Source organism: Scylla paramamosain, chromosome 1 (genome assembly GCF_035594125.1).
Source record: "Scylla paramamosain isolate STU-SP2022 chromosome 1, ASM3559412v1, whole genome shotgun sequence".
NCBI lineage: Eukaryota > Metazoa > Arthropoda > Malacostraca > Decapoda > Portunidae > Scylla > Scylla paramamosain.
The window spans coordinates 11,235,001-11,259,000 of NC_087151.1; the positions used below are offsets into that span (position 1 = coordinate 11,235,001).

Consider the following 24,000-nt stretch of genomic DNA (forward strand, 5'->3'; position numbering starts at 1 on the left):
GAGGACGTATCGGGAAATGTGCTCAACACAGTGCTCACTTTCGTCTACACAGGCCGCGCTTCCCTCACAGAGCACAATGTCCAAGAGGTGCTCACTCTGGCAGACTACTTTCAGATACATTCCTTGAAAAAACTGTGTTGCTACTATCTCAAAACCCACCTGGTGTCCCGCACCTGTCTCGGTGTATATGAAGTGGCGGCCCTTCACAGGTGCAATGATCTGGCTGCCGAGGCTCTGGCACTGGCCGCCTCTCAGTGTTCTGAGGTGCTCGCCCAGCCAGACTTCCTTTCTCTGCAACCCGAGACTCTAATTACGCTACTCAAACAGCCTTACCTCAGTGTGGAAACTGAGGAAACAATCTTTAAGGTTCGTTACGTATCAGTTAGTGATTCTTCAGCTTCCAATCTGTTGTTTTATCATCAATTTACTAACATTACAACCAGTACTGTGGTAGTGCAGTGGCTAAGTAACCGTAACTGTCTGTTTCAGGGTGTAGTGGACTGGGTTTCCAAAAATCCAGCTGAGCGGCAGAAATGGCTGCCTGTTCTGATTGAGAACATCGACCTGGAATTCCTCAAGTCCAACAGGAACAAGTGGTTGGCTGTGCTGAAGGAGAAGCAGCTCTTAGAAGACCTTAAGAATGTTATAGATCCTGCTGTGGTGGAATGTAATGGCGACCATGAGGATTGTGAAAACCAGTACCTACAGAAGACGATAAGACACAGTACCACGGAAGAGGTGACTTTTGCTGTTTGCAGACAATGTACTGGCTAGGTAAAAAGGAAATAAGTAATAATAATAATAATAATAATAATAATAATAATAATAAATAAATAAATAAATAAATAAATAAATAAATAAATAAATAAATGAATAAATAAATAAAATAAAATAAAATAGAAATAAAAATAAATAAATAAATAAATAAAATAAATATAAATGAATAAAGAAATAATGAAGATCAAATACTTTTAAGCGGATATATGACACAATTACAGTTCCAGCACTTGTACAAAATACAGCATGGATTGATACTAACAGACTTCTTACATGAAGGTGTTGCTGGTGATGGGAGGAGAGTCCAACGGGCGGCTGCTGCGGAACACCGAGTGCTTCGCGGTGGGTTACTCGTCGTGGCGGTGCAGCATTCCCGAGGTGGCGAGGAGACCCAACAGCCACTACCATCAACTGCAGGTGCTGCCTCCCATGCAGCATGCACGAGCTTACTGTGCTGTGGCTACTCAACAGAACATGGTGTACGTTCTCGGTAAGTCACAAGGTGCTGCTACTCAGATGTTGTGAGACAGGAGTACATACGTAGTACGTACATGAAGGTTTGATCTAAAGAAAATACTAAAGAATTTAAATAAAAAAAAATATCTGAGCGATGGGCCTCTGGCTAATTAATAAGAATTAAGTGTTTGAGGCGGATCAAGATACTCAAGGGGATCCAGTGCTGCTTTTCAAGATCCCCCTTTATGAAGTTCACAGAGGTTTGTCACATTACATTAAGTCTTGGGACAAAATTTACCATATCCCATACAAGTCTACGGGTGTCACTCCACATGGATATTGTTACCACACTGAACTCATGAAGACTGCCACTTTGAAGTCTATAGGGTAATGTTTGTATAATTTATTTGGCGATAGCAGAGGTTCTTTTGAAGTGCCTTCTGTTTTCATTTTTGCTTGAAGTTGATGGCATGAAGAGTGTTATTGAGGAAAGCATCTCAATATCAGACTTGTGAAGATTTGATTTTACTACTACCACTACTACTACTACTACTACTACTACTATTATTATTATTATTATTATTATTATTATTATTATTATTATTATTATTATTATTATTATTATTATTATTATTCTTTCAGGAGGACAAACTACCAAAACCTTCTTGGCATCGTGTGAGTGTTACAATGTTCTGAGCAACAGTTGGCATCACCTGAATGACCTGCCAGAGGCCATGCATGGCTCAGGGGCTGCCTTCCTTGACGGCAGTCTCTATCTGGCTGGAGGGAAGTCTCAGGAGCGTTATCATTCAGGACTCTGGGTCAGTACATCAGACAATAAAGAAGTGCACACTTACTTTGTGTGTATAACAGCCTGAAATGCCTATTGTTCTATTGTCAGAACTGTATGGAAAGTAGCAAATGAAGGCTCGCTTGACTGTTAGCTTCTTGAAGTAGTCCTAAGGAAGAAGTTGCAATAAATGCATGAATTTATGAAAATCTATTGATAGGTAATTGATAGTGTAGCTCACTCCCTCATATGGGAAGGACATTCTGCAGCAGGATTGGAATACTTCTGTCATATTTTCTTCCATGAAAAGGATGTGGCAAGGGAACACAAATCCTGATCGCTGCATTTTTAGTACTACCATGGGGCATTTATGAGTCTTCTTACCTCAGTATTCATCTAAAGATAGATCATGTGGATTAATATTTCTATGAAATCTTTAAGATTTTTCTTTTTATTTAATAAGGTCTTATGAATTAATTTTACCTTGATCAAATTCTTAAGAAAATTGCCTTTGATCCCCCACAAGCATATTCAAATAGCTACAAATGACACTAGAACTTTTTGCTCCCTTAAAGGTCTACAATGAGTACAAAGACACATGGTCAAGTCGTGGCTCCATGGGGCTTGGTAGGGCACACTTTGGTCTGGCAGCATTGCATGGCTCCCTGTATGCTGTTGGTGGTGTGGGCTGGGCAAAGGGAGGGAGTCAGATCTTGGACTCCTGTGAAAAGTATGATCCAGGAGCAGATGTCTGGGTTCCTATTGGTGAGTACAGTACAAACTTATGCTATTACTACTATATCTTATCCTGAATTTTTAGTGTTTTTAAAAAGTTATGGCCACCATAAAGTATCGTTATTATAAGCAGCCATTACTAGTTGAATGCAGGATAGTTACACATTTGCCTCTCCTGTCCCTTTAGCCTCACTGGGCCAGGCACGGGCCTACCTAGGTGTGGCAGTGATCCATGACCACCTCTATGCTATAGGAGGCTACAATGGCTCACAGTGGCTCAACTGCGTGGAAAGATATGATCCTCTCAGAGATCAGTGGACTTCAGGTCAGTAAGGAGAGTAAGAAAGAGGAAGGAGTGTGTAGCAAACAAATGCCAGGCCTTTGTCACTTGCTCATTAGTGAAGTTTAGAAAGTTTTAGTTTTCTGTGTTTGTATTCTATTAAGTAGTTACATGGATAAGTAGTTTATTTTCAATATAATGTTAATGAGAATCTGATTTCCACTGTAAATGTGTAGAAATATTTTTACAATAAAATAATTTTGTGCCCATTGGTGGCATTTCTTATGAATTTAGATATTCAATGAGGATTTCAACTCAGTGAGTCAAAATGGCATTAATTTATTTCATTGTTCTCTGATTTGAATGATGATGCCTCTGCACATGACTTCATAGCTTCAATCTACTGCTTGCCCAATATGACAGCCACCATGACTGACACCACTGTGTTCCTCAGTGTCTCCCATGATCAGCGCGCGGAGCAGCTTTGGGGTGACGGTCAGCCATGGAAGGATCTACTGCCTGGGAGGCTTCAGTGGAGAATCAAACCTAAACTCAGTGGAGAAGTACAATCCTCGCACCAACATGTGGCATTGTGTCCAGTCCATGCAGCTGCGGCGGTATGGCTTGGTGGCGGCAACTGTTAGTGTTCCAGGAGCACTGAGGTGATGGCTGCTGTATGCTCATGTGTGAAGATCCTCTAGTATCCCAAGCTATGAAAATGCCATTGTGTTTCAGTATCAAGAAGCTGGATTTGTTTGTAAAGGCTGCTTTGCATTCATGAGTTGCTCATGTATTAATGTCCTATAGTGTCTCAAGATGTGAAAACACAGTAAAATCTCAATGTTTGAAAGGGTTGTTTTGCATTCAGCAATTGCTCACTGATGACAGCTGTATGTTGTCTTACAGTCTCAAGCTATAAAATAATATTACCAGAGTGCATGGTGCTTTTCTGATTTCAAATTACACACTTTCAATGTGATGTGACAGACTGTAATATGAACTCAATTTATGAGGGCAATACTTGATAAATGAAACCTAATCTTCCATATATGTGAGCAATAAGCATTGTAATTTGTTGAAGCTAGAAATATTTGCAGAAGGAATGGCAGTATGGAAATTTAATGGTGTAGCAAACCAGTGTTCTGTGAGTTATAATGACATTCTTCTAATTGAGTAATGAAGACATGCCAAAGTGAATGTTTTCTTGCTAACAGACCAATCATAATGTTCAACACAAACATTTATATACTCCATGAAAGCTTCTGTGTTGTGTAGCATGTGAGTGTATCAGATTCTGTACCTGTGTCCTTGTGTGGTGGTGTAGTGGAAGTGATGCCATATAGTATGTATATATATTACCTCCTGAATGATAAACCTCATGCAGTGTTCTGATATTATTTTCTTAGGCCTTATGGTTCATAATGATGAATTCATCTTTCTTATGGAAGGCACTTGGGCTGGGATTTATACAAGTGCTAAGCATGGAAGAAGAAATGCTAAGGCATGACTAAGCATGTCTTGAAAAGTGTCTCAAACCCACAGGATCTGCTGAGCGTGACTTAGCCCTGCCTTAGCAGACAACACAATTTAAGCCACCACCAAAGTAGCTCAAGTGGGCTAAGCAATGCTAAGACGACAACAAGAAACATGGCTGAGTGTCAACAAGTATGAAGACAGCGTCCAAGGATCTTTCATGAATGCAAGAACATTCTTCAGATATATGCTGAGCTTATGAAGAGATACAGACTGAACCATGAAGGAATTGTCTTTGTGACAGATTTAGTGAGAGATAAACTACAAAGCCATACTAAGTGCAACCATGCCATCACCCCAGAAATTAAAGTAATGGTCATTCTCAGATATTTAGCAACTAGGAAAATGGAGTTACGGTATGCAATGGTGATGATTTTGGGCTGTCACAGCCTACAATTAGCAGAATTATGAGCCAAACTCTAGATGCTTTGGCTGCTCCAAACATCATTGCTCAGTTCACAGAATTTCCAACAGAGCCAGAAGAAATCAATAGAAAGCAAAGAGAATTTATGGCAATTGGAAATTCCCCAAGAATAGTTGAGGTAATAGATGGGACTTGTGTGAAAATTGTTGCCCCTTAAGAATATGAGCATGAGTTAGTGGTGGTACTTTTTTTTTTTTTTTGTAAATATGGTTGCCCATAAAATAAACAAGTAAATAAATAATAAAAAATACATAACAAGAACAATAATAATAATAATAATAATAAAATAATAATAATAACAATAACAATAATAATAAATATGCAATAATAAAATTAGATGAAAAAATTAAAACAACTAAATGAAAAACAATAAAAGCCAGCCAGCTGTTGCTTGACAACTATTTTCACACCTTCAAGAGCATTTTTCCATCTTGTCTTTGTTGTATTTAACACAATAATGCAAAGTAAATAAAAAAATGCATGCAGTATTTACCTTTAACTTAGTTTCCTATGACTATCTTAGCACAGTTTAATTTCCATTAGCTTAATTTTACTTATTTATTTATTTTTTACTTTGAATTTGCTTGTACATCCCAAGCAATAGCTACACCTCATGCTTTTATCAAGGTCACTTACCTAATCAATCCTGCTTCTTAACTGGGTTGTACCTTACAATGTCATCCCAATTTACTTTCTCTCCTCTTGTACATCTATGCCTTTATAATCCAATGTATTCTTGATACTATCTCTTCATCTCTCACTAGGTTATCACCCCACATCTCTGATTGAAAAAACATATTCTTTCCTCTCTTATTCCTCCTATGTGTCTAAATCACTACAGAAACAATGATTTTTCATTTCTACGAAAATTAAGCTTGCTTCTCCACCTCTATCTAATCCTAAGTTCCGGATCCTGAAGAAGTATCAGGAAAGCACAACATTAAATAGACAGACTGCATACAATCCTGTTCTCTGGTGGGCAGTAGCTCACAAACATGGACCTTGTTGTTCAAAAAAGATGCACATGATGAAAATTATGATAATTTCTCTTTACCAAATTATATCATGTATTGATGAATTGGTGAAGTAAAAAGGGGAGTTATATACTCAAATGTCATTAGTATAAGTTATTAATTCAACCTGTACAAAGTTAAAAACTGCTACCTATGATTGACCACATTCTCTGATGAGCTGTGGTGCAAGGAAGACACCACACCAGGAAGGGGTTCCTTATTGCCTGTTACAATTAAACATGTAAACAACAACAATCAAAAATATAAATCTGACTTCTACATGAGTAAAATGCAAAGGTGAAGGTGTGATACATAACATGAAACATGATTTTGATCTTGGGAAACTTGGTGGTAAAAGAACCTCTGGTTGTATCTTGCTTTGAGGATATCCTTGAAAAATTACTTGAAATCTCAGAATTTATCCAAATTTATGAATTACAAAATTTAAATTATCCACTACAATAATGATCAATTTCAAGCAAAATACTGACCACTGACAAGGTGGGATAATGCTACATGGGCTGAACCCCACTAACTACCATCTTGCCTCTACTACTGGCTTCTCAATGTGACAATGGTGTTCATATTTACATTGCGAGTATGGAATGCAACTGAGTGGCAACCTAATTTCATGATGAGAAATAACCTCATTGTGCTCTGCTAGTTGTTCTACTTGGGTCTTCTTGTGGATGACAGCAATGGGAAGGCAAGCCCAGGAAGACAGGGACCTGAGCTAGCTATCACCACTGGCATAAATGTATATACAGATGCCCTCTTGGGATCAGGGTCCACCACCCTAAATATTATCAGCAACAACTCTGTAGCGACTAAACTTGTGTGACTTCACACCAGTGTGTACAGAGCCATTTGAGGGCACTGAGCGTCGGGGGACCATGTGGCGGCCCTTGGGGGTTGAGGATGGCAGTGTGGAGTAGCATGGAGACCAGCCCCATGTCGACACATAGAGAGGCACAGGTCTTTGAGGATGTGAGAATGCTGGCCGGGGAAGAGAGTCTACAGGAGAAGGCATGTGTCCGCGGTGAGTGTGTGATATGGCTTTCACCCGCCGCAGAGGAGTGAATAATCGACCATTGGTGAAGGGTGTGGCTCTACCTGGGGATGGGGTAGATGGAGTAGACCCCACACTCCGGCCATTACTGGAAAATGTGATGTGGGGGATGACGCTCGGTGGGGACCCAGGACCCCCTCACAGCTGTGCTTGGGAGCCACGCCAAGACATCTGACCAAATGTTACTGCACCATAGGTGGTGCCATAACCGATGCTACCATAGTAGTCACTCTGGGCACCACCTGCTCCACCTGGAGAATACCCACCCTGCAAAGGAGATAGTGAATTATGATTAAACTTCATAACATTTCTGAATGAATATAAAACTACTGAGGCAATGGCAATCACATAGAAGCAAATAATGAAATGTGCTTACAGCCATGTATCTGTTAAGCTCATCCTGGGTATCGAAGATCATGACCATGAAAGGACTGCCAGGCACGTGTTCCCCTGACCACTTCACTTCCATACGATAGTCGCCTGGCTCAGTGGGATCATATTTACAAAGGATGGTGCGGTCCTTCTGTGACTCGCGCTGCATCTCCACACGGAAAGCACCTGTCGGAGCAGCACAACCTCAGTAACGCTGAGACAAAATATTATGAGCAAAAGAATTACTGTACAGAAATGTTAAAGGTCTCAAATACAAATTGTGAACAAACCCTTTGGTCCTCTAATCCGAACAGTAAGCTGGCCGGCTCCTGCTCCACGAGTATCACATATGAAGCGGCTCTGGTACGCTGCAAGGACTCCATGCTCAATGCCAGGACCGTACACTTTCACCTGCAATGACGCCGAATGTTAGGATAGGAATGTGACTTTGCAGATTTCCAGGTTAATTGAGTATCAGAAAGTTACAAAATTATCAGTCAGTTTCAAATTTACTGTAAAGATGTAAGAAAAGCAGTACCTTGGATGGGTCTGGTGCGCCAGCCACCTTGAGGGTGTATGGGGAGCCAGGCACATGTTCACCTTCGTATTTCACATTGAGGGCATGTCGACCTGATTCCTGTTGATGGAATGAAAGAAAATATATTCCCTGATACATTGCAATAAATGTCATTGTTCATATACATAAGTACAGGCAAAATATCAAATGGTTCTCCATACTTTAAGCTGTTGCTGAAAAGTTTTTCTATATCTTTTATTCTTTGGTTGTGTACCTCAGGGATCAACCTCAGGATCCAGGCCTATAAAGTACAATTTTCTACATCCAGCAAAAGTGGGAATTACTGAAATACATGATAATTTTTCCTCATAAGGCATTATGAATCTCAAGTCAACTCACTTGTGGCCGGACATTCAAGGTGAAAGTCCCATCTCCATGATCCTCTAGATCACAAAGGGCCACTTTTTGAGGCCCTGTGCAGGTCACTGTCAGCTCTCCAGGACCTGCTCTTCGGGTGTCGATGAAGGACTTGATCTGGTTACCCACCATACCATGTCTAAGGCCCTCGCCTGAGCACACCACCCGGGAGGCATCGGCCACACTCTCCACATTAACCTTGAGAGGGCAGCCCCGCACTTGCCTGTCTGACCACATCACATTGAGCAGGTAGGCACCAGGTACCATGGGGGTGTACTCAGCCTGCCAGATGCCACCTCCTTGGTGATTCAAGGTCACATTGACGTCAGCCTTGGTGCCAGTCATAGTGACATCTGGTGCACCAGGCCCAGCTAAGGACCCATCGATGACAAACTCTGACCGATCACCACAGCGAGCTGTGGTGAGGCCGTGGCCACGGAGTGTGACTCTTGTGTGGTCACCTGTGTTGACTGGCTCAGCAATGCCATAAATGGGCATATTTGGAAGAAGGAGATCTGAGTACCACAGGCAGAGCTCATAGGATCCTTCTCCTGGGGGTGTGAAGAGCAGTCGGGCCCGTGGGCCATTCTGGTCCACCCCAACCTCTAGCGGCTGGCCCTCATGCGTCAGCTCGGCACGGAGCCGCCCTGGGCCGGCCTCACTCACGTCAAAGGCCAGTCGCTTTTCCTCACGTGGTGTTAGTTCTAAGCGATCTTGAGAGTCCAGGAGGCTCGACCAGCCACCAATCAACCTCACACGAGCTGGATCAACAATCTTTGGGTGGAAGGGGCTACCAGCCACATCTCTCTTGTTCCACTGGACACGCACATCAAAAATACCCACTTCATGTGGTATATAAGTTACCTGCCAACACAAAAGACATTTATGAAAGTTTAATAATATGTGAAATCTTTGGTAATAAGTAGTACTTTTGATGTGAGATATTTCATACAGACAAGGCTAACATAATCAGCTTATACTTTCTCGTATTTCCATGAAAGAAGTTGAGATTTTTTGCTGCAAAGGTTCCTGCAATGTGTGTCCATAGAAATTTGTGCTGAAGTATTTACATTATGGTGTTGTGAAATATAACTAGACTTGTGCTGCACAGCAAATAAGAATTTTCTGTGAGAAACCACACAATTTTAAATATTATATGTCTGTGTTCTGGTCATAATGATTACAATGAAAATGAGTGATGATGAAACTTTCCCACATTCTGCATGTAAAAGAGGCAGACTCATATTAAAAAAATTACTGTTTTAGGGTAATGTAAAACTCACAACATGTCAAGCTATCAAGAACTCACCTGATAGAGCCCCTCATCCTGCTTGCGCACATTAACACGAGCAACACTGTCTGGCCCATCCACAGTGACGTGTGGCTCCCCTAGCAGCCCCCGGCCATCTACAGTGAAGGTAAGGGGAGTGTCCACTGCTCCACCCTCCAGCCCGACTCCCTTTACACTGGCCAACCCTGACTCCCCAACCTCCACTGTCAAGGGTGATCCGGGAACCTGCACATAATAAAAGATATTCTTTAATCCTTTCCATCTAATTATAATGTCATTGTTTTTGAGAAGCAAATTCAGTGTTTGGCCAGCCAGTTTTTGTCACCTAGCAGCAACTTGTATAGGAGGATGTTTAAGTTATTTCTTAAACAAATACATATACATATTTTTGTTAGATATGTATAGTTGTAGCAGTGTCATTAAGAAGTAGTTAATTTAATATAGTAAAAGACAGCACATCTGAACATAGCATAAGAAGATAAAGAAATTTATGCATCAACATAACACACTTATCACAAAGTAATGCACTTTCTTTCTGTAACAAAGACCTTGGACTTTATGACATTTCTTTTAAATTTTAATTCTGATCCTTCCTGTTCTTACCTATTTCATTTCTTGTAATACCGTAAAGAACTATGTGATGAGAGAGAGAGAGAGAGAGAGAGAGAGAGAGAGAGAGAGAGAGAGAGAGAGAGAGAGAGAGAGAGAGAGAGAGAGAGAGAGAGAGAGAGAGAGAGAGAGAGAGAGAGAGAGAGAGAGAGAGAGAGAGAGAGAGAGAGAGAGAGAGAGAGAGAGAGAGAGAGAGTCATACTCAAACTCTTCGCCTACCTCCTCTCCGCCGTAGAGGATAGTGATGCGGTACTGTCCAGGGGCATCAGGCACCCACTCCACTGTCTCCCCTGCTGGTCCTCCCTTCACCTCCAGGGGTGTCACCACTCCTGAGGGAGCCACCAGCTGCACATCCAAGTCTGCAGTGCCAGCCTCAGACTTGTCCACTAATTATAAAAGCAACACACTGTCAGTCTCAGTATTACATGACACCAATAACCGTACACCTTACACCAGGCGTATGTAAACAAATAAATCAATACAAGTCTATTTATCTGTATACCAGTAAATAAAAGTCTATCTGTATTGGTTTAGATTCCTGGCTGACATCAGCAAAGGGTGCCAAAACAAGGCATGCTAACAAATAAAAGCTATACAAACTAACAAATATTGCCTAAGAATCCATTTTTAAAAGAATAAAATAAAATAACACAATACAAGATGCAAGTATAAATAAGACAATAAAAAAGAAAAAAAGAAATACAAAGAGACTACTAACACTTAAAGACACAGGGTTCCCCAACAGCTGTGATGGTTTTCCTGTAGTCCACCACCACTTTGGCGGCGTCGTAAGCTGTACAGAAGAATGGAGAGCCTTTGACGTGCTTGTTAGCACACAGAACATCGATCTTGAAGGTGCCAGGCATGTGCGGAGTATACTCAGCCAATAAGTTTCCATCCTTCTGCTGATAACATCTCACAGACACCGCCCAATCCTGAGGCCCAGTGATAATCACATCGAACTCCTTAGAAGGCTGACCCAGAGTCTCAATGACGAAAGATGTGCACTTGTTGACACGTGCCTGGTGCAGACCCAGGCCAGTGGCAGTCATGGAGTGTCCAGTGGCAGGGTTGCGAACTGGCACTTCAAAAGGTGCCCCTGAAAATAAGATTAATCTATTGTTGTGATCTATCTTATAAGGACTTTTGTGATTACTGTCTATCTATCTGTATAACAGGCCCAGGGATGAGGAAGGGAAGTGAATGGTGGAGTGAAGAAGAAAGTATCAGCTATAGATGAAAAGAAACCTACATTTGTGTTGTGTATACAGAGTAGGGATGAGGTGTTGTTGAAGATATAAAAAGAGAAATCAATACAAGAGAACTGTGTGTGATACAAAAATAATTGCAGATGAGTGATGAGGCAGAATGATGACACAATATTTCCAAGTAAAATTTGTAATCACACTTAACCCTACTAATGATGTGATTTTGCACCAATTCCAATGTGCAGTAGCATCTTTATATTAGTGAAGTAGTATATTAAATTTTTCTACACCCCAGGAAAACACTACCATACCTTGGACAGGGACACCATTGTACCGCACGTCCACCTTGTGAGGGATGGGCACCCGGGGGTAGAAGAGCACCTTGTACAGGCCGCCACCAAGATCCCTGATGGAGTGCTTCACATCCTGGCCGGCAGCACGTACTCCTACTGACAGCGAGCCTCTGCCAGCACCTGCAACACACCAGAGGGTTAGATCATTGCGGTCAAGTGTACCATTAGTTATCTAAAGCTGATGTTATTTATAGTGATGAATATCAAGATCATGAATATTGGTTCAGCTCTATCTATATATATTTTTTTTTAGTTTGTTTTTCCTATTCCGGTAATCTTTAAATGGAAATACTGACACTACCATTGTGGGTATGTAGACCTACACATGTACACACACACACATACACACACACACACACAGAAATACATAGAGAGATGTGTTACTGCTGGAAAAAAGAGACAAAAAATTTACAGGAGCACAGGAAAAAGCTGATGATGGAATTTTGAATGACATACAAAAGTACAGTATACCCAACAAAAACAAAGATGTGGACTAGATTAGAAGGTGATAGAGGCAAAGTAACACATCAAATGAAGAAGATAGATAAAAATGAGTGAAGCTCTGTGTTCTGTAGCTTAAGCTCTGTGTTCTACAAGTAGGTGATAAATACAACTAATATGCCAATACACACCTGAGGCATCCACCTTGAGGGCACACTCATGGCTTGAGAAACAGTCCCCGGCAGACTGCAGAGTGACTCGATGAGGGTCTGCAGCCTCCACTGTATAGGGTGTGCCATTGATTGGAGCACCCTGGTGCAGCACTGCTACACTGTATGACCCCACCTACACAAAATCCACATAATAATTAATTCAGGTACTTGTATTTTTTAAACACAGCATTATTATTAAAACACCTAAAAAACATAAAACTTTTTTCTCCTTTCATCCGACATATATAAAAATGTATAAGAATTACATGAAATTTTGTCTAAAGTAATCCCAATGTCAACAAACTGCACAGGAATTATGCAAATATTTTCAAAGATAATTCTGATGTGACATACTGAATTATATAATGATTACTTTTCCATACTTATCCTAGAATGTCATATCAAACTTCTTAAGAATTACATAAATTGCTTTAAAAGTTATAATGGCATCATATCAAACATTATGAGTTACACAAAGTCCTGAAGTCATCATGAACTGTGCACTGTTTATCACCAAGCCACAGCACAAGTCAGGCTGGGGAGGCAAGAGGCACTATACGTGCCATGACTTACCTGATCTGCCCTGTACTCAGCGCGGTGCAAGCCACTTCGGAGCTTAACCAGCCGGGCAGGAATCTGGCCACCGTCTGGACCTGTGACCCGGATGTCCAGCTCACCATCAAGGCCTTTGGTGTCCACAGTGAAGGAAGCCACATTGCCTGTCACCACCTGCAATACCAGCTCCTTCAGTTGTTGCTTCATGATCAAGTATATGCATCAGGTGTTATACATGACAAGAAATCAAACTGATTTTCCATCTTTATCCCTTAGAAATCTCCATCAACATAAATTTGGCAACAAGTGCCTGTAAGCATTTCTTTCCTTCATTCTGTTTTAGATAATTTGATCTGCCTTGGAAAAATAAAATGCATTGGGTACAGTGATAAGCAGAGAAGAGACTAGACTTGAGGGTTTACCTACATACCTACAAACCTACGAACCATCTACCTTAACCCAATGCAATCTAATAAAAAAAATAACACATATGACTAGAGATTTCAATGGCAGAATTCTAGGCCCTGAAGTCTCCTTACCTGCCTGAGTCCCTCTCCCTTGGCAGTGACCATCTGGCTCTCTTTACGCTGCAGGTGGCGAACTTCCCGAGGCTCCAGCTCCCGCACCTCACACTTGAAGGGTGAACCTGAGGGAGGAGGAGGATTGTCAGGCTTTGGACAAAAGAGTTAAACAAAGACACAATTCTAGCAGTAGAATAACAAAAAGACAATCACTAATGAAAAAAGCTATCTGACAAAAACAGAGTGAATAAAAGAAAGTGAAGTGAATACAACCATAATGAAGAAGCTGCAAAAATATCCTACCCAGACCTTTTTTTTACAACTACTACAACTATATAGTTACTAATGAGGAATGGCTATGGTAGAACTTGGAAGAGAAATTGCAATGATATGGAATAAGATGTATAACCAGTTGATATGGAGGAAATGTTAAGGACAGGATACAGAAGAGCTCCCTCTCTCTCTCACACCATCACACAATACACACAAACTACCAGAGATAACTCATACACAACTCAGAAATTTGAATCAAGAATGGGAGATTTCTGGAAAAAGACTTGTGAAGAAGACAAGAGAGGATCAGTGATTCAAAATATATATGGGGAAAGCTGAAGAAGAAAGAAGGGAGCTATCAGGAGAAAAGAGAAAAAAGAAAAATGAGGAAGTCATGATAATACCACAGACATCATTACTTACCAATAACATCCTCCTCATTGAAGGTGATGTTGACGAAGTGAGGAATGGGCTCCTGAGGGGTAAAGGTGACATCATAGAGGCCGCGGGACCTAGCTGCCACCTCTGCTCGCACTGAGGCCTTGGCTGTCGTCACCACCAACTCCAGCGTGCCCTCCCCAGCCTGTGATGCGTCCACTGTGAAGGTTACTGGTCGGTTCACCTGTTTGGAGGCAGAGAAAGGTTACTGGTAGAATAAAAATAAAATAAAATAAATAAATAAATAAATAAATAAATAAATAAATAAATAAATAAATAGAAAATAAGAAGAATGATTAGCAGATGGTGTGATCGATGAGGTTTTGGTAGAACAGCTTGATCAACAAAGGTGAGATGGTTAAAGGAAGATTGGAGCACATGGAGAGATGAGTAGGCTTGTTGAAATAGGATAGAATAGAGGGTCAACTGAAAGAAATGAATGGAGGAGCCTGGCAGTGGATTCATACACACTGATGATGAAAATGATGATACTGGAGAAGAACTTTTTTCCTCTGTCTCTGTTATTCTCATTATATTAATGGATGACTGATATAATGCAAACTCTCTCTCTCTCTCTCTCTCTCTCTCTCTCTCTCTCTCTCTCTCTCTCTCTCTCTCTCTCTCTCTCTCTCTCTCTCTCTCTCTCTCTATTCTGCCATTTCCCTGTATCTAAGAACATGCATCTCATCAACAGGCAACAAGTGTCATGAGCAAATTAACTCCTAACACAAAAAGTAATGTCACTAAAATATACTTTTTGCTCGAACGAGTCTGTGAAAAATGGGGGAAAAAAAATAATAAGCTAATCAGGATGCATCACTGAAAAATCTTTTGAAGTAAACTATTCACGAGGAAAGTCAAGAAGTAAAAGATAATATAGCAACAACATGTGTACATCAAGGAACAAACCAGTGGGCGGTGGTGTAACAGATTCAACTCACTTTGCTGTGATCCAGGCCCGTCACCTGCACCTTGGTGACGTCATAAATATTGCAGGTGAAGGGGGAGCCGCCCACACTCTCCCCGTCCATGATGACGTTGACGGTGTGCGGGCCCACCTCCTGCGGCTGGAACTCTGCTGTCAGCTTGCTGGGCAGCTCGCCGGACACTTTGATGGGCACGTGGCTGCCAGAGGGCGACGTCACCTGAAGGACCATCATTACCATTACGCTCACTGTCATCCATATCAAGAGCCACAAACTTTGTCTCATTCATTCATATATATATATATATATATATATATATATATATATATATATATATATATATATATATATATATATATATATATATATATATATATATTTTTTTTTGTTGTTGCTAGAACTCAAACGATCAAATTGTTTTGGCCTTTTATTTTTTGAGGTTGTGGGAGAGGTAATAAAAAGGGCGTTCTATTATTGTTGTTATTATTATTATTATTATTATTATTATTATTATTATTATTATTATTATTATTATTATCATCTATTATTTTATTCTTCCAAATCTTGGTCTATCTTCTTTTACACAAAGAATTCACTATTTCAAGAAAATAATATTGAATCCAATTACGTATAACAATAATGACATCAGCAGCAAAAAAATAACCATAATGAGAATAACGCAATACGAAAACCAGCAAGCACCTCAGCAGATCAGCTATGGCGATTACCAGACAACTAAAGTTCTCTTGCGCATCATCAACATCCCTGATCCGAACTCCGAGACACACGTAGCCACTCATACACGAGCCGCTAATACAAATACGTTTCTCCCGCGCATCAAAAATATACATAATACCCACACCTGCGAAACACGTACATAGTCCCTTGTAACGGACCCAACACACTGACCTGTACGACGCAGTGGGAGACGTCGGCGCTGCGTGGGTCAATGGTGATGGTCGCGGGGCGGGCCAGGGAGGACATCTTGAGCCCCGGCCCTGAGATCACCACTTGGCTGCTGTCACTCACGCGGCACTTGAACGGCGACCCTGCAGCACACACACAAGGGCATTGGTAGGATCCACACACGTCACACATATTCTGGGTTTATGCTATCGGTGATATCAACAACGGGTGCCGTTGCAAAGGCAATACCACAAAAGAAAAAAAAAAAAATGAACTGAACACGCGATTCTCAACTGGTGGCTGAGCTAAGATTCATTCATTTATAACTCAACCAAAGCCAGTAATTCTCACACCACTTCTACTTACATCTAGGCTATCATGTTATTGGTTAACTTTTAGTTTCTACTTATTTTATTTCGTTTATTCCCTGACTTGCTACTGCATATATGAAACAACCGTGAGTGAGTCACACTCACTCCTCACAGCGTATTCTGAAAACCTCTAAAAACATGCGTGGTCTCGGAAATCAAAGGGAGTTGGGGGAAGAAAGAGAAATAGAAAGAGAAAAAGGGACAAAAAAAACAATGAACAAAAAAAAAAGAGGAAAAAAGAAAACAAGAGGATATAAAGGAAGAGCAATGGAAGATTGGATAAGAATAGAAAGAAGAGCAAAAGAAGGAAAATACTGTATGATGAGAGAGGGAAAACATGGGGAAGTGAAAATGAGTGAAGAGGAAGGGAATGGGGAAGAGGAAAAAAGAGAAGGTGATGGGAAAAACTGAGTAAAGGCAACTAGAGAATTTGTGACGGCGGAGGAGGGAGGCGAGTTGGATCAAGAAGTTAGTCACGTGAATAAGCTTCCTTGAACGGAGGGGGAGGGAGGGGACAAGGAGATAAAGAGGAGTGAGGAAGTTGCCTGTGTACGATAGTAAGGGAGGTAAGCACGAAAGGAAACCAATGAAGATGCTAATGACGAGACAAGAGAGTGATAACAGGAGAGGTATTGTGAAGGGATGATGGAAGGGATAGGGGAGGAAAAGATGAATAGTGAAGAGGATAGAAAAGAACATTGATGGGAGAATACAGCGAGGGGAAACGGAAGAAAGGAGTATGAAGAGAAATGGGGTGGGGGGAAAGAATTTAAAGGGGGTAGAAAGGAGGAAAGAATTCGTAAGGGGAGAAAGAAGGGGAAGGATAGTGGGGAGACTGGTAATACAAGAGCGGAAGGGGAGGAGTAAAGGGCTGACAAGGAGGTGGGGATAGTTTGGGGAAGAAATACGAGTAAGAAAGGAGAGGAGAGGTAAGGTAGAAGAGAGAAATGACAGAGAGAGAAAAAAAAGGACTGAATACATGGAAGGGAAGGGGAGAAAAACACTTGTATGGGGAAAGAAAAGACGAGGAAGGATTGCATGTGTGTAAAGGAGCGTGTGTGTGGTGGGTAAGGAGAGAGAGAGAGAGAGAGAGAGAGAGAGAGAGAGAGAGAGAGAGAGAGAGAGAGAGAGAGAGAGAGAGAGAGAGAGAGAGAGAGAGAGAGAGAGAGAGAGAGAATCATAGTTAGGACGATAAAGGAGAGGGAGGAGAGGGGGGAAAGAGTGGAGTGAGGAGGGGATAGCATGACGGGGTGAAGGGGGAGGGGGGAATTGGTAAAGGGAGGGGGAAGAGGAGTAGGGGAGGCAGTAACCACATGACTTTCACTGATATAATATTTCGTTCAGTAACCTTGAACGATCTTCCCAAATTTTCCCATCACAGAAAAAAAAAAAAAAAAAAAAAAAAAAAAAAAAAAATATATATATATATATATATATATATATATATATTATATATATATATATATATATATATATATATATATATATATATATATATATATATAAAGGGAGGAGGCTTTTTTTTTGTCTCTTGCCATCAAAGAAACATCATAAACATCAACATTACAAGTGTTTTACAGAGGCGGCTTGTGAGCCGAGTAACGGAGATAAGTGATACTATTGTTTTCATTCACTATTGTTTGGGTGAGACTGATTATTGTGTGGAAAAGTAAAAAGTATGATATTTTATCGTGCTCGAGGTATCAGTTGATCTCTGTGTGTGTGTGTGTGTGTGGTGTGTGTGTGTGTGTGTGCGTGTGTGTGTGTGTTGTGTGTGTGAGAGAGAGAGAGAGAGAGAGAGAGAGAGAGAGAGAGAGAGAGAGAGAGAGAGAGAGAGAGAGAGAGAGAGAGAGAGAGAGAGAGAGAGAGAGAGAGAGAGAGAGAGAGAGTGTTACACGAATTTTCAAGAAACTACAAAACTAGTTACGTACATAAATAAAGAGTATTTGCACATTTCAAAGATATACAATACAAGTCTTCTTTAAAAATCCGAAAATCGACTATTGCATCCAACAGAAGTGACCGGCACAAATGATAGTCTCTCACAACTATTTTCAAAGGCCGCAGAGATGAATGATCTATTTCTTTTCTCTCCCTCTTTTTTATCACTAGGATCATGGGAACACACTGAGAACTTTAATAACTCCCACAAATCAAGAAAATTGACAGTGTTGAGAAATCGGTTCTATACATTTTTCTGGTAGATTCATGACGGTCGAGCATGCCATCCGTAGCCATCTTTCCCTTCTGTAGTCTTACCTCGAGTATCGCCTGGAGTAAGGAGGGAATCTCCAGTGCAGTGAAGCTATAACATGAAAAATTTGGGCAATGCACGTAAAGTTGAGAAATGCGAGGCTACCTAACTACAGCAGCTACTTTGACCTCACAGTCAAGAGAAGAACACTTGTTATATTCCATAATTTCTGTATCAGAACACGTTTGATATTATTTTCTTGTCTATACGAGCTCTCAACACCTCACTTCACGCCACCAATGCAAGGGACGGACGGAGGGATAAATAAACTGATGCAAGAGAGACATCCTACTAATTCCTCTTCTGCCTCTTCTACCCTCGCTGAACTTAGTAAGCCTGGCGGCAGCACACCACCACACAAGTACCACACAAGCTGAGTGAGAACACGGGTCTGGCAGTATGGCGACACACAGCAGTAGCAGCACGCATGGTCGAACGCCGCCTTACAACACAACGCTATCACCGCCACTGCCGTAAACCCACAACTTTCGATAACACACACACACAGACACACAGACCGCAGCTCACGAGATTATCAATTGTCGTCATTTATGGTGATTAATTTCGTCCTTACCGAGGATTTAGCGACATTTTTCTCACTATTTTATCTCTGCTCGTTCCCGTGTTACACTTTCATAACACTTCAACACTGGCTTCATTTATAAGTGGTGAAACTCTAATTACTCGCCGTGACAAAACCCCCTCTCTGTTATTATACTCTATACAACAGCCTAAACGAATTACCATGAAAATTCAAAGGACCCATCAAAACTTTGCATGGAGCAGTAGAGAGTGGGTGAGTGTGAGGCGCGGCGTAAGGGATAAAGTGATGCATTTTCTTCGGCGGTTCATTCCCAAATCACAACTTTGCACGAGGCTTGGTTTCTACAGTAAATAGTTTGCGCAACAAAAGATCGATACCTAATAGTGATATATGATGTGCCACGATAAACGCAAATTATATATACGTAAAATCATGAAGGGCATAATGAAGAGTGTGAAGCTTGTAAATGTGTGATGAGGGGGCAGTTCATGCTTACAACGGGAGTACATGGCAGCAAGGTCTGGAACGCTCTCAACAAATCTCGATGAAACTGTTCTTTCATAACAGTAATGAAATAAGAAAAGTTTTGTTTTTGATAAATGAAAGCAGCAAAGGTGTCCGATTCAGTTTTTCATTTGTTTATTTTCTCCTTGAGTGATAGCCTACTCGACACCCCTCCTCTAAAGAAATTTTCCGAATCGGAAAAAAAAAGTTCAACAAATTTTCTGGGTTGTTGCTGTTCATACTACGAGAGAGAGAGAGAGAGAGAGAGAGAGAGAGAGAGAGAGAGAGAGAGAGAGAGAGAGAGAGAGAGAGAGAGAGAGAGAGAGAGAGAGAGAGAGAGAGAGAGAGAGAGAGAAGAGAGAGAGAGAGAGAGAGAGAGATAGAGAGAGAGAGAGAGAGAGAGAGAGAGAGAGAGAGAGCATTAACTATCAAAAGAATTAGATAATCTGATTTTGTACAATAGTTATTGTCTTGTGGTTAGTTATTTGCCTGCCCATCATGTAAATCTACCGATCTCAGTACTCACCAGCCTCACCACTCAGTACAACTTGGCACACTTTGACTCCTTAGTTCATTCACATTACCTCATAACCTAGCAGGGCAATTTCTAACAATTCAAAAGACCAGGGGATAGGTCAAGTTTGCCCAGACTTTTTGCAAGTCGTGATCTACTCCGTTACACTCTTGCAGTTTTGGTGTAAACATCTTTTCAGGGCTAAAATACTGGACTACCCTGAAATATCAAGAGGTATGGCTATGGATGATTGACCTTAGGAACACCACTATGTCTTAACCTTTGGAGTGGTACTCACCAGGAACAGGGAGGCCATTGAACTTGACAGATAGGGTGTGAACAGCTGCTTCCTTGGGCTTGAAGTTCACCCTAAACCTGGCATGCCCCTCAGACTGCACGTAGTTGGGCACATTTCGGCCATTGACCGACACGATGATCTCCAGGTTCCCTGCACCAGCCTGGGAGGCGTCAACTATGGCAGAGGAAAGAAATTATAATAATCAAATGGGGATTGTTTGATAGTATTCCCATTAGTATATGTTTTAAGTAAAAGATATAATACAAAAGAATAATCTAAATATAGGTCATGATTGGAATTCTCCACATCTTACTTCACAACCAATACTCACTTGAAAAGTACACAGGCTTGCCAACTATACCAGCTGCCACTTCTGTTACTTTGACCTTGTTGGCATCATAAGCCTTGACCAAGAAGGGGGAGCCTGGTACCAGCATTCCAGCCACTCTCACCTCCACGCTGTGATCACCTACATGGATGAATCAAGCAATTCATAATTAGTAACATCATTCTATTAACTTATAACAATATTATGCTAAAATCTGAAGCAGTGTATGGAACAGTGATCATCTGCAAGGATGACAAAGAATCTCATTTGTAATTTGGACAATTTACAAATAAGACATTTGTAAATTGAGATCATTCTGTACTTTATTGACATTACTAATTGCAGTGAATAAAAATGTACTATGACTCACCAACTTCAGTGGGGGTATAATCCACCTGCAGTTTTCCATCTTGGTTGGTGGATATCCGAGGCTCCAGCGAGACACGAGAGGGAGACAGAACCTTCACCTCCAGCTGGTCAACGCTTGCCTGCCAGGATGAGGTTGTCAGTTATAGGAGTCATGTTGGATCAAAGGCATCATAAGCTACAGATTTTGGGACCTAGCAGGATTGTTCTAGTAACCATCACTATTTCCTCTCCCTCCCTCAGTATGTCACAGTGTTGGATCATGCTTTATTAACTGACAAGCTAATGGATATGTTTACCAACTCTACACAAACACACACATTTATAAAGCAAGAAAGCATGTCACACACCAAATACAGGCTATAAATGATGATAGGTACTATAATATGTCAAACTTCCGAAGACAGAGTGCATAAACAAGATTCAAGGGCTCTAAAATATTGGATTCTATTAGATAGTAGTTGTAAATATTTAGTAGAAAGACAAATTACACCAACCTGAGAATCAACCGTGAAGGATGCCGGCTGGTCTACAGGAACCTTTTCCAGGCCTGCTCCTGCCACTGTCACCCGGGACACGTCCACCACCTCACATGAGAATGGAGATCCCGGAACATTTTCTCCATTGAACTTGAGCTCCACCACATGAGGCTTGGCTTCTTTAGGTGTAAAGGAGATGGCATAGACATGATTGCCTTGAGCCTGTGCACTGGTGGGCACCTGTCCGTTGTTGACAGTCACCTCCAGGTTCCCTGGGCCAGCATTGTTTGTCTCCACTGTTGTCAGTGAAGACATTGACACTCATTAATAAGCAAAAAATCTGCAATAGCTAGTACACTATTCTTGTATTTTTATGCTGATATTATACTCTCAGAAGTCTCCCATAATGAATTTGGTACATTAAAAACAAAGCATAAGCTCACAACACTCATGATAATTATTAGGTGTTATGAGATACTGGTTTACAAAAAAAAGTAAAAGTACAGAAATCAGGCGTGGTGCATCTCCTTACCCAAGAAGGTGACAGGTTTGGCCACCATGCCCCTGTCGACTGGCCGCACCTTGATGGCTGTCACATCGTACACCTTGCAGCTGAATGGAGAGCCTGGGATGGCCTCGCCCCCATAAGCCACATGGATACGGTGCTCCCCAGCACTCCTTGGGGCGAATTCTACCCTGAAGGTGTGGTCACCGTTGTCCCTGACCTGGGCCGCCACCGGGAGTCCCACTGGGGCCTATAGTGACGCAGCCAAGTTAGTGGGGCACTAGGCTACAGCAGGCGAGGCGAGGCCAAGGTGGGGAGAGGAGAGGCTTCAGGTGTCTGTCTGTTGACGCAGCACAATTCATGGAGGACTGGAGGGGCCCGGAGGCAGGCGTGTAGAGGTTAGTTAAGAGGTCAGTGGTCACCCTCCTACTACACAGGCACATTAGAAGAGGGGAGGAGGAGGAGGAGGAGGAGGAGGAGGAGGAGGAGGAGGAGGAGGAGGAGGAGGAGGAGGAGGAGGAGGAGGAGGAGGAGGAGGAGGAGGAGGAGGAGGAGGAGGAGGAGGCAGATACTGTGGGATTCACCAGGATAGAGGAGCAGCATCAGTTATATTTTGATTAGACTCATGAAGAAGGATGCCTTTATAGCAGGTCACCAACATGTCACACAGAGTCATCTCAAGTCATATCAGGGCATACTCATACTCTGGCAATAGTACATGTCTTGGGAAAGCATTATATGTATGTAGTAGTAGTCACTTAAGGGGGATAAACAAAAATACAAATTAACACTGAAGTCAGAGAACAAAAAAAACAGCAAGCATGATGCATGTCACCTCGGCAGTCAGCTTGGTCTGAAAGAGAGAGAGTGTGAAGTAAGTCAGGTCACACAGGTCACATGTCTCAACACTTGCCATGGGACACAACCAACAGACCAACAATGCACCAACCCACGCCCATCACCTTAACTAACACCTGTGGGTTGGTGACAGCTATCTTGAACCATGCTCACCAAATGAGTTACAAAAAAAAAGTACTAGCATGTGCAAACTGAAGCATGCATTGATGGCACACACGAGGCAAGGGGGAGGGCCACGGTGCCACTTCCCAGGCTAAGCTAAGTGGTATACAGGTAAGGGTTAGTACGATTAGTAAGCGCGTTGGTGTGCCCGGGGTCGCCCTGAAAAAAGGAAATATATATATACGTATATGTGTGAGGAGACAAACAAGTCATGAAACGGAAATAAAAAGGGAAAATGAGAAAAAAAAAAAAAAAACATGTATAATATAAGGAAACTAGAAATGGCGGTGCTCAAATTCTATATTAATTAGAATGCATGGTCTGTGAATATACTGGACAATTAAAACAGAAAGAATTAGTGGTAGACAGTGAGTGGTGGTTGTGGTGGTGGTGCTTCTCATGCAGTACGGAGGTAGTGGCAACACTCACGTCTATCAACACCACCTGACAGGACAAAGTTTAGAAATACTACTGCTGAGTAAACAAAAATTCGAATTAGAACAAAGAATCAACACAGCAATACAAAATGATGGGTTGAAGGTTTCCACAGACCAGGTCACAGCTCCTCCTGGAAGTGTCTGTCAGGGTGTTCAGCACATTCTAATCAACTATGTGTAGAATACTGGTGTAAAATGTTTCTAATGAAATTAATGATCTATGTAATTCATCCCACACTACAATAATTGACAGAACAGGAAATA

At 41.5% G+C, this 24,000-nt stretch overlaps 2 protein-coding genes across 8 annotated transcripts in view; one reads left to right on the forward strand and one right to left on the reverse strand.

The window, feature by feature from the left end:
* The window catches only part of LOC135100581 (kelch-like protein 2), a 10,363-nt gene extending 5,937 nt beyond the window's left edge, over nucleotides 1-4,426 (forward strand). For all 7 annotated transcript variants that reach the window (XM_064003666.1, XM_064003660.1, XM_064003623.1 and 4 more), the window contains 7 exons: nucleotides 1-366; nucleotides 490-738; nucleotides 1,057-1,267; nucleotides 1,876-2,054; nucleotides 2,599-2,788; nucleotides 2,946-3,083; nucleotides 3,493-4,426. The exon at nucleotides 1-366 is cut by the window's left edge and continues 52 nt beyond it. In XM_064003666.1, the coding sequence (XP_063859736.1) occupies nucleotides 1-366; nucleotides 490-738; nucleotides 1,057-1,267; nucleotides 1,876-2,054; nucleotides 2,599-2,788; nucleotides 2,946-3,083; nucleotides 3,493-3,704 (1,545 nt within the window). In that variant the 3' untranslated portion in view covers nucleotides 3,705-4,426. The remainder of the gene's footprint in view (nucleotides 367-489; nucleotides 739-1,056; nucleotides 1,268-1,875; nucleotides 2,055-2,598; nucleotides 2,789-2,945; nucleotides 3,084-3,492) is intronic.
* Nucleotides 4,427-6,107: 1,681 nt separating this feature from the next.
* The window catches only part of LOC135100608 (filamin-C-like), a 153,531-nt gene continuing 135,638 nt past the window's right edge, over nucleotides 6,108-24,000 (reverse strand). The window contains 21 exon segments of the mRNA XM_064003673.1: nucleotides 6,108-7,344; nucleotides 7,454-7,635; nucleotides 7,740-7,860; nucleotides 7,988-8,086; nucleotides 8,366-9,247; nucleotides 9,693-9,899; nucleotides 10,503-10,669; nucleotides 11,002-11,382; nucleotides 11,803-11,964; nucleotides 12,477-12,630; nucleotides 13,071-13,226; nucleotides 13,592-13,698; nucleotides 14,270-14,468; nucleotides 15,226-15,429; nucleotides 16,120-16,259; nucleotides 20,602-20,775; nucleotides 20,933-21,070; nucleotides 21,300-21,417; nucleotides 21,793-22,070; nucleotides 22,307-22,522; nucleotides 23,860-23,864. Of these exon segments, the coding sequence (XP_063859743.1) occupies nucleotides 7,216-7,344; nucleotides 7,454-7,635; nucleotides 7,740-7,860; nucleotides 7,988-8,086; nucleotides 8,366-9,247; nucleotides 9,693-9,899; nucleotides 10,503-10,669; nucleotides 11,002-11,382; nucleotides 11,803-11,964; nucleotides 12,477-12,630; nucleotides 13,071-13,226; nucleotides 13,592-13,698; nucleotides 14,270-14,468; nucleotides 15,226-15,429; nucleotides 16,120-16,259; nucleotides 20,602-20,775; nucleotides 20,933-21,070; nucleotides 21,300-21,417; nucleotides 21,793-22,070; nucleotides 22,307-22,522; nucleotides 23,860-23,864 (4,219 nt within the window). The 3' untranslated portion in view covers nucleotides 6,108-7,215.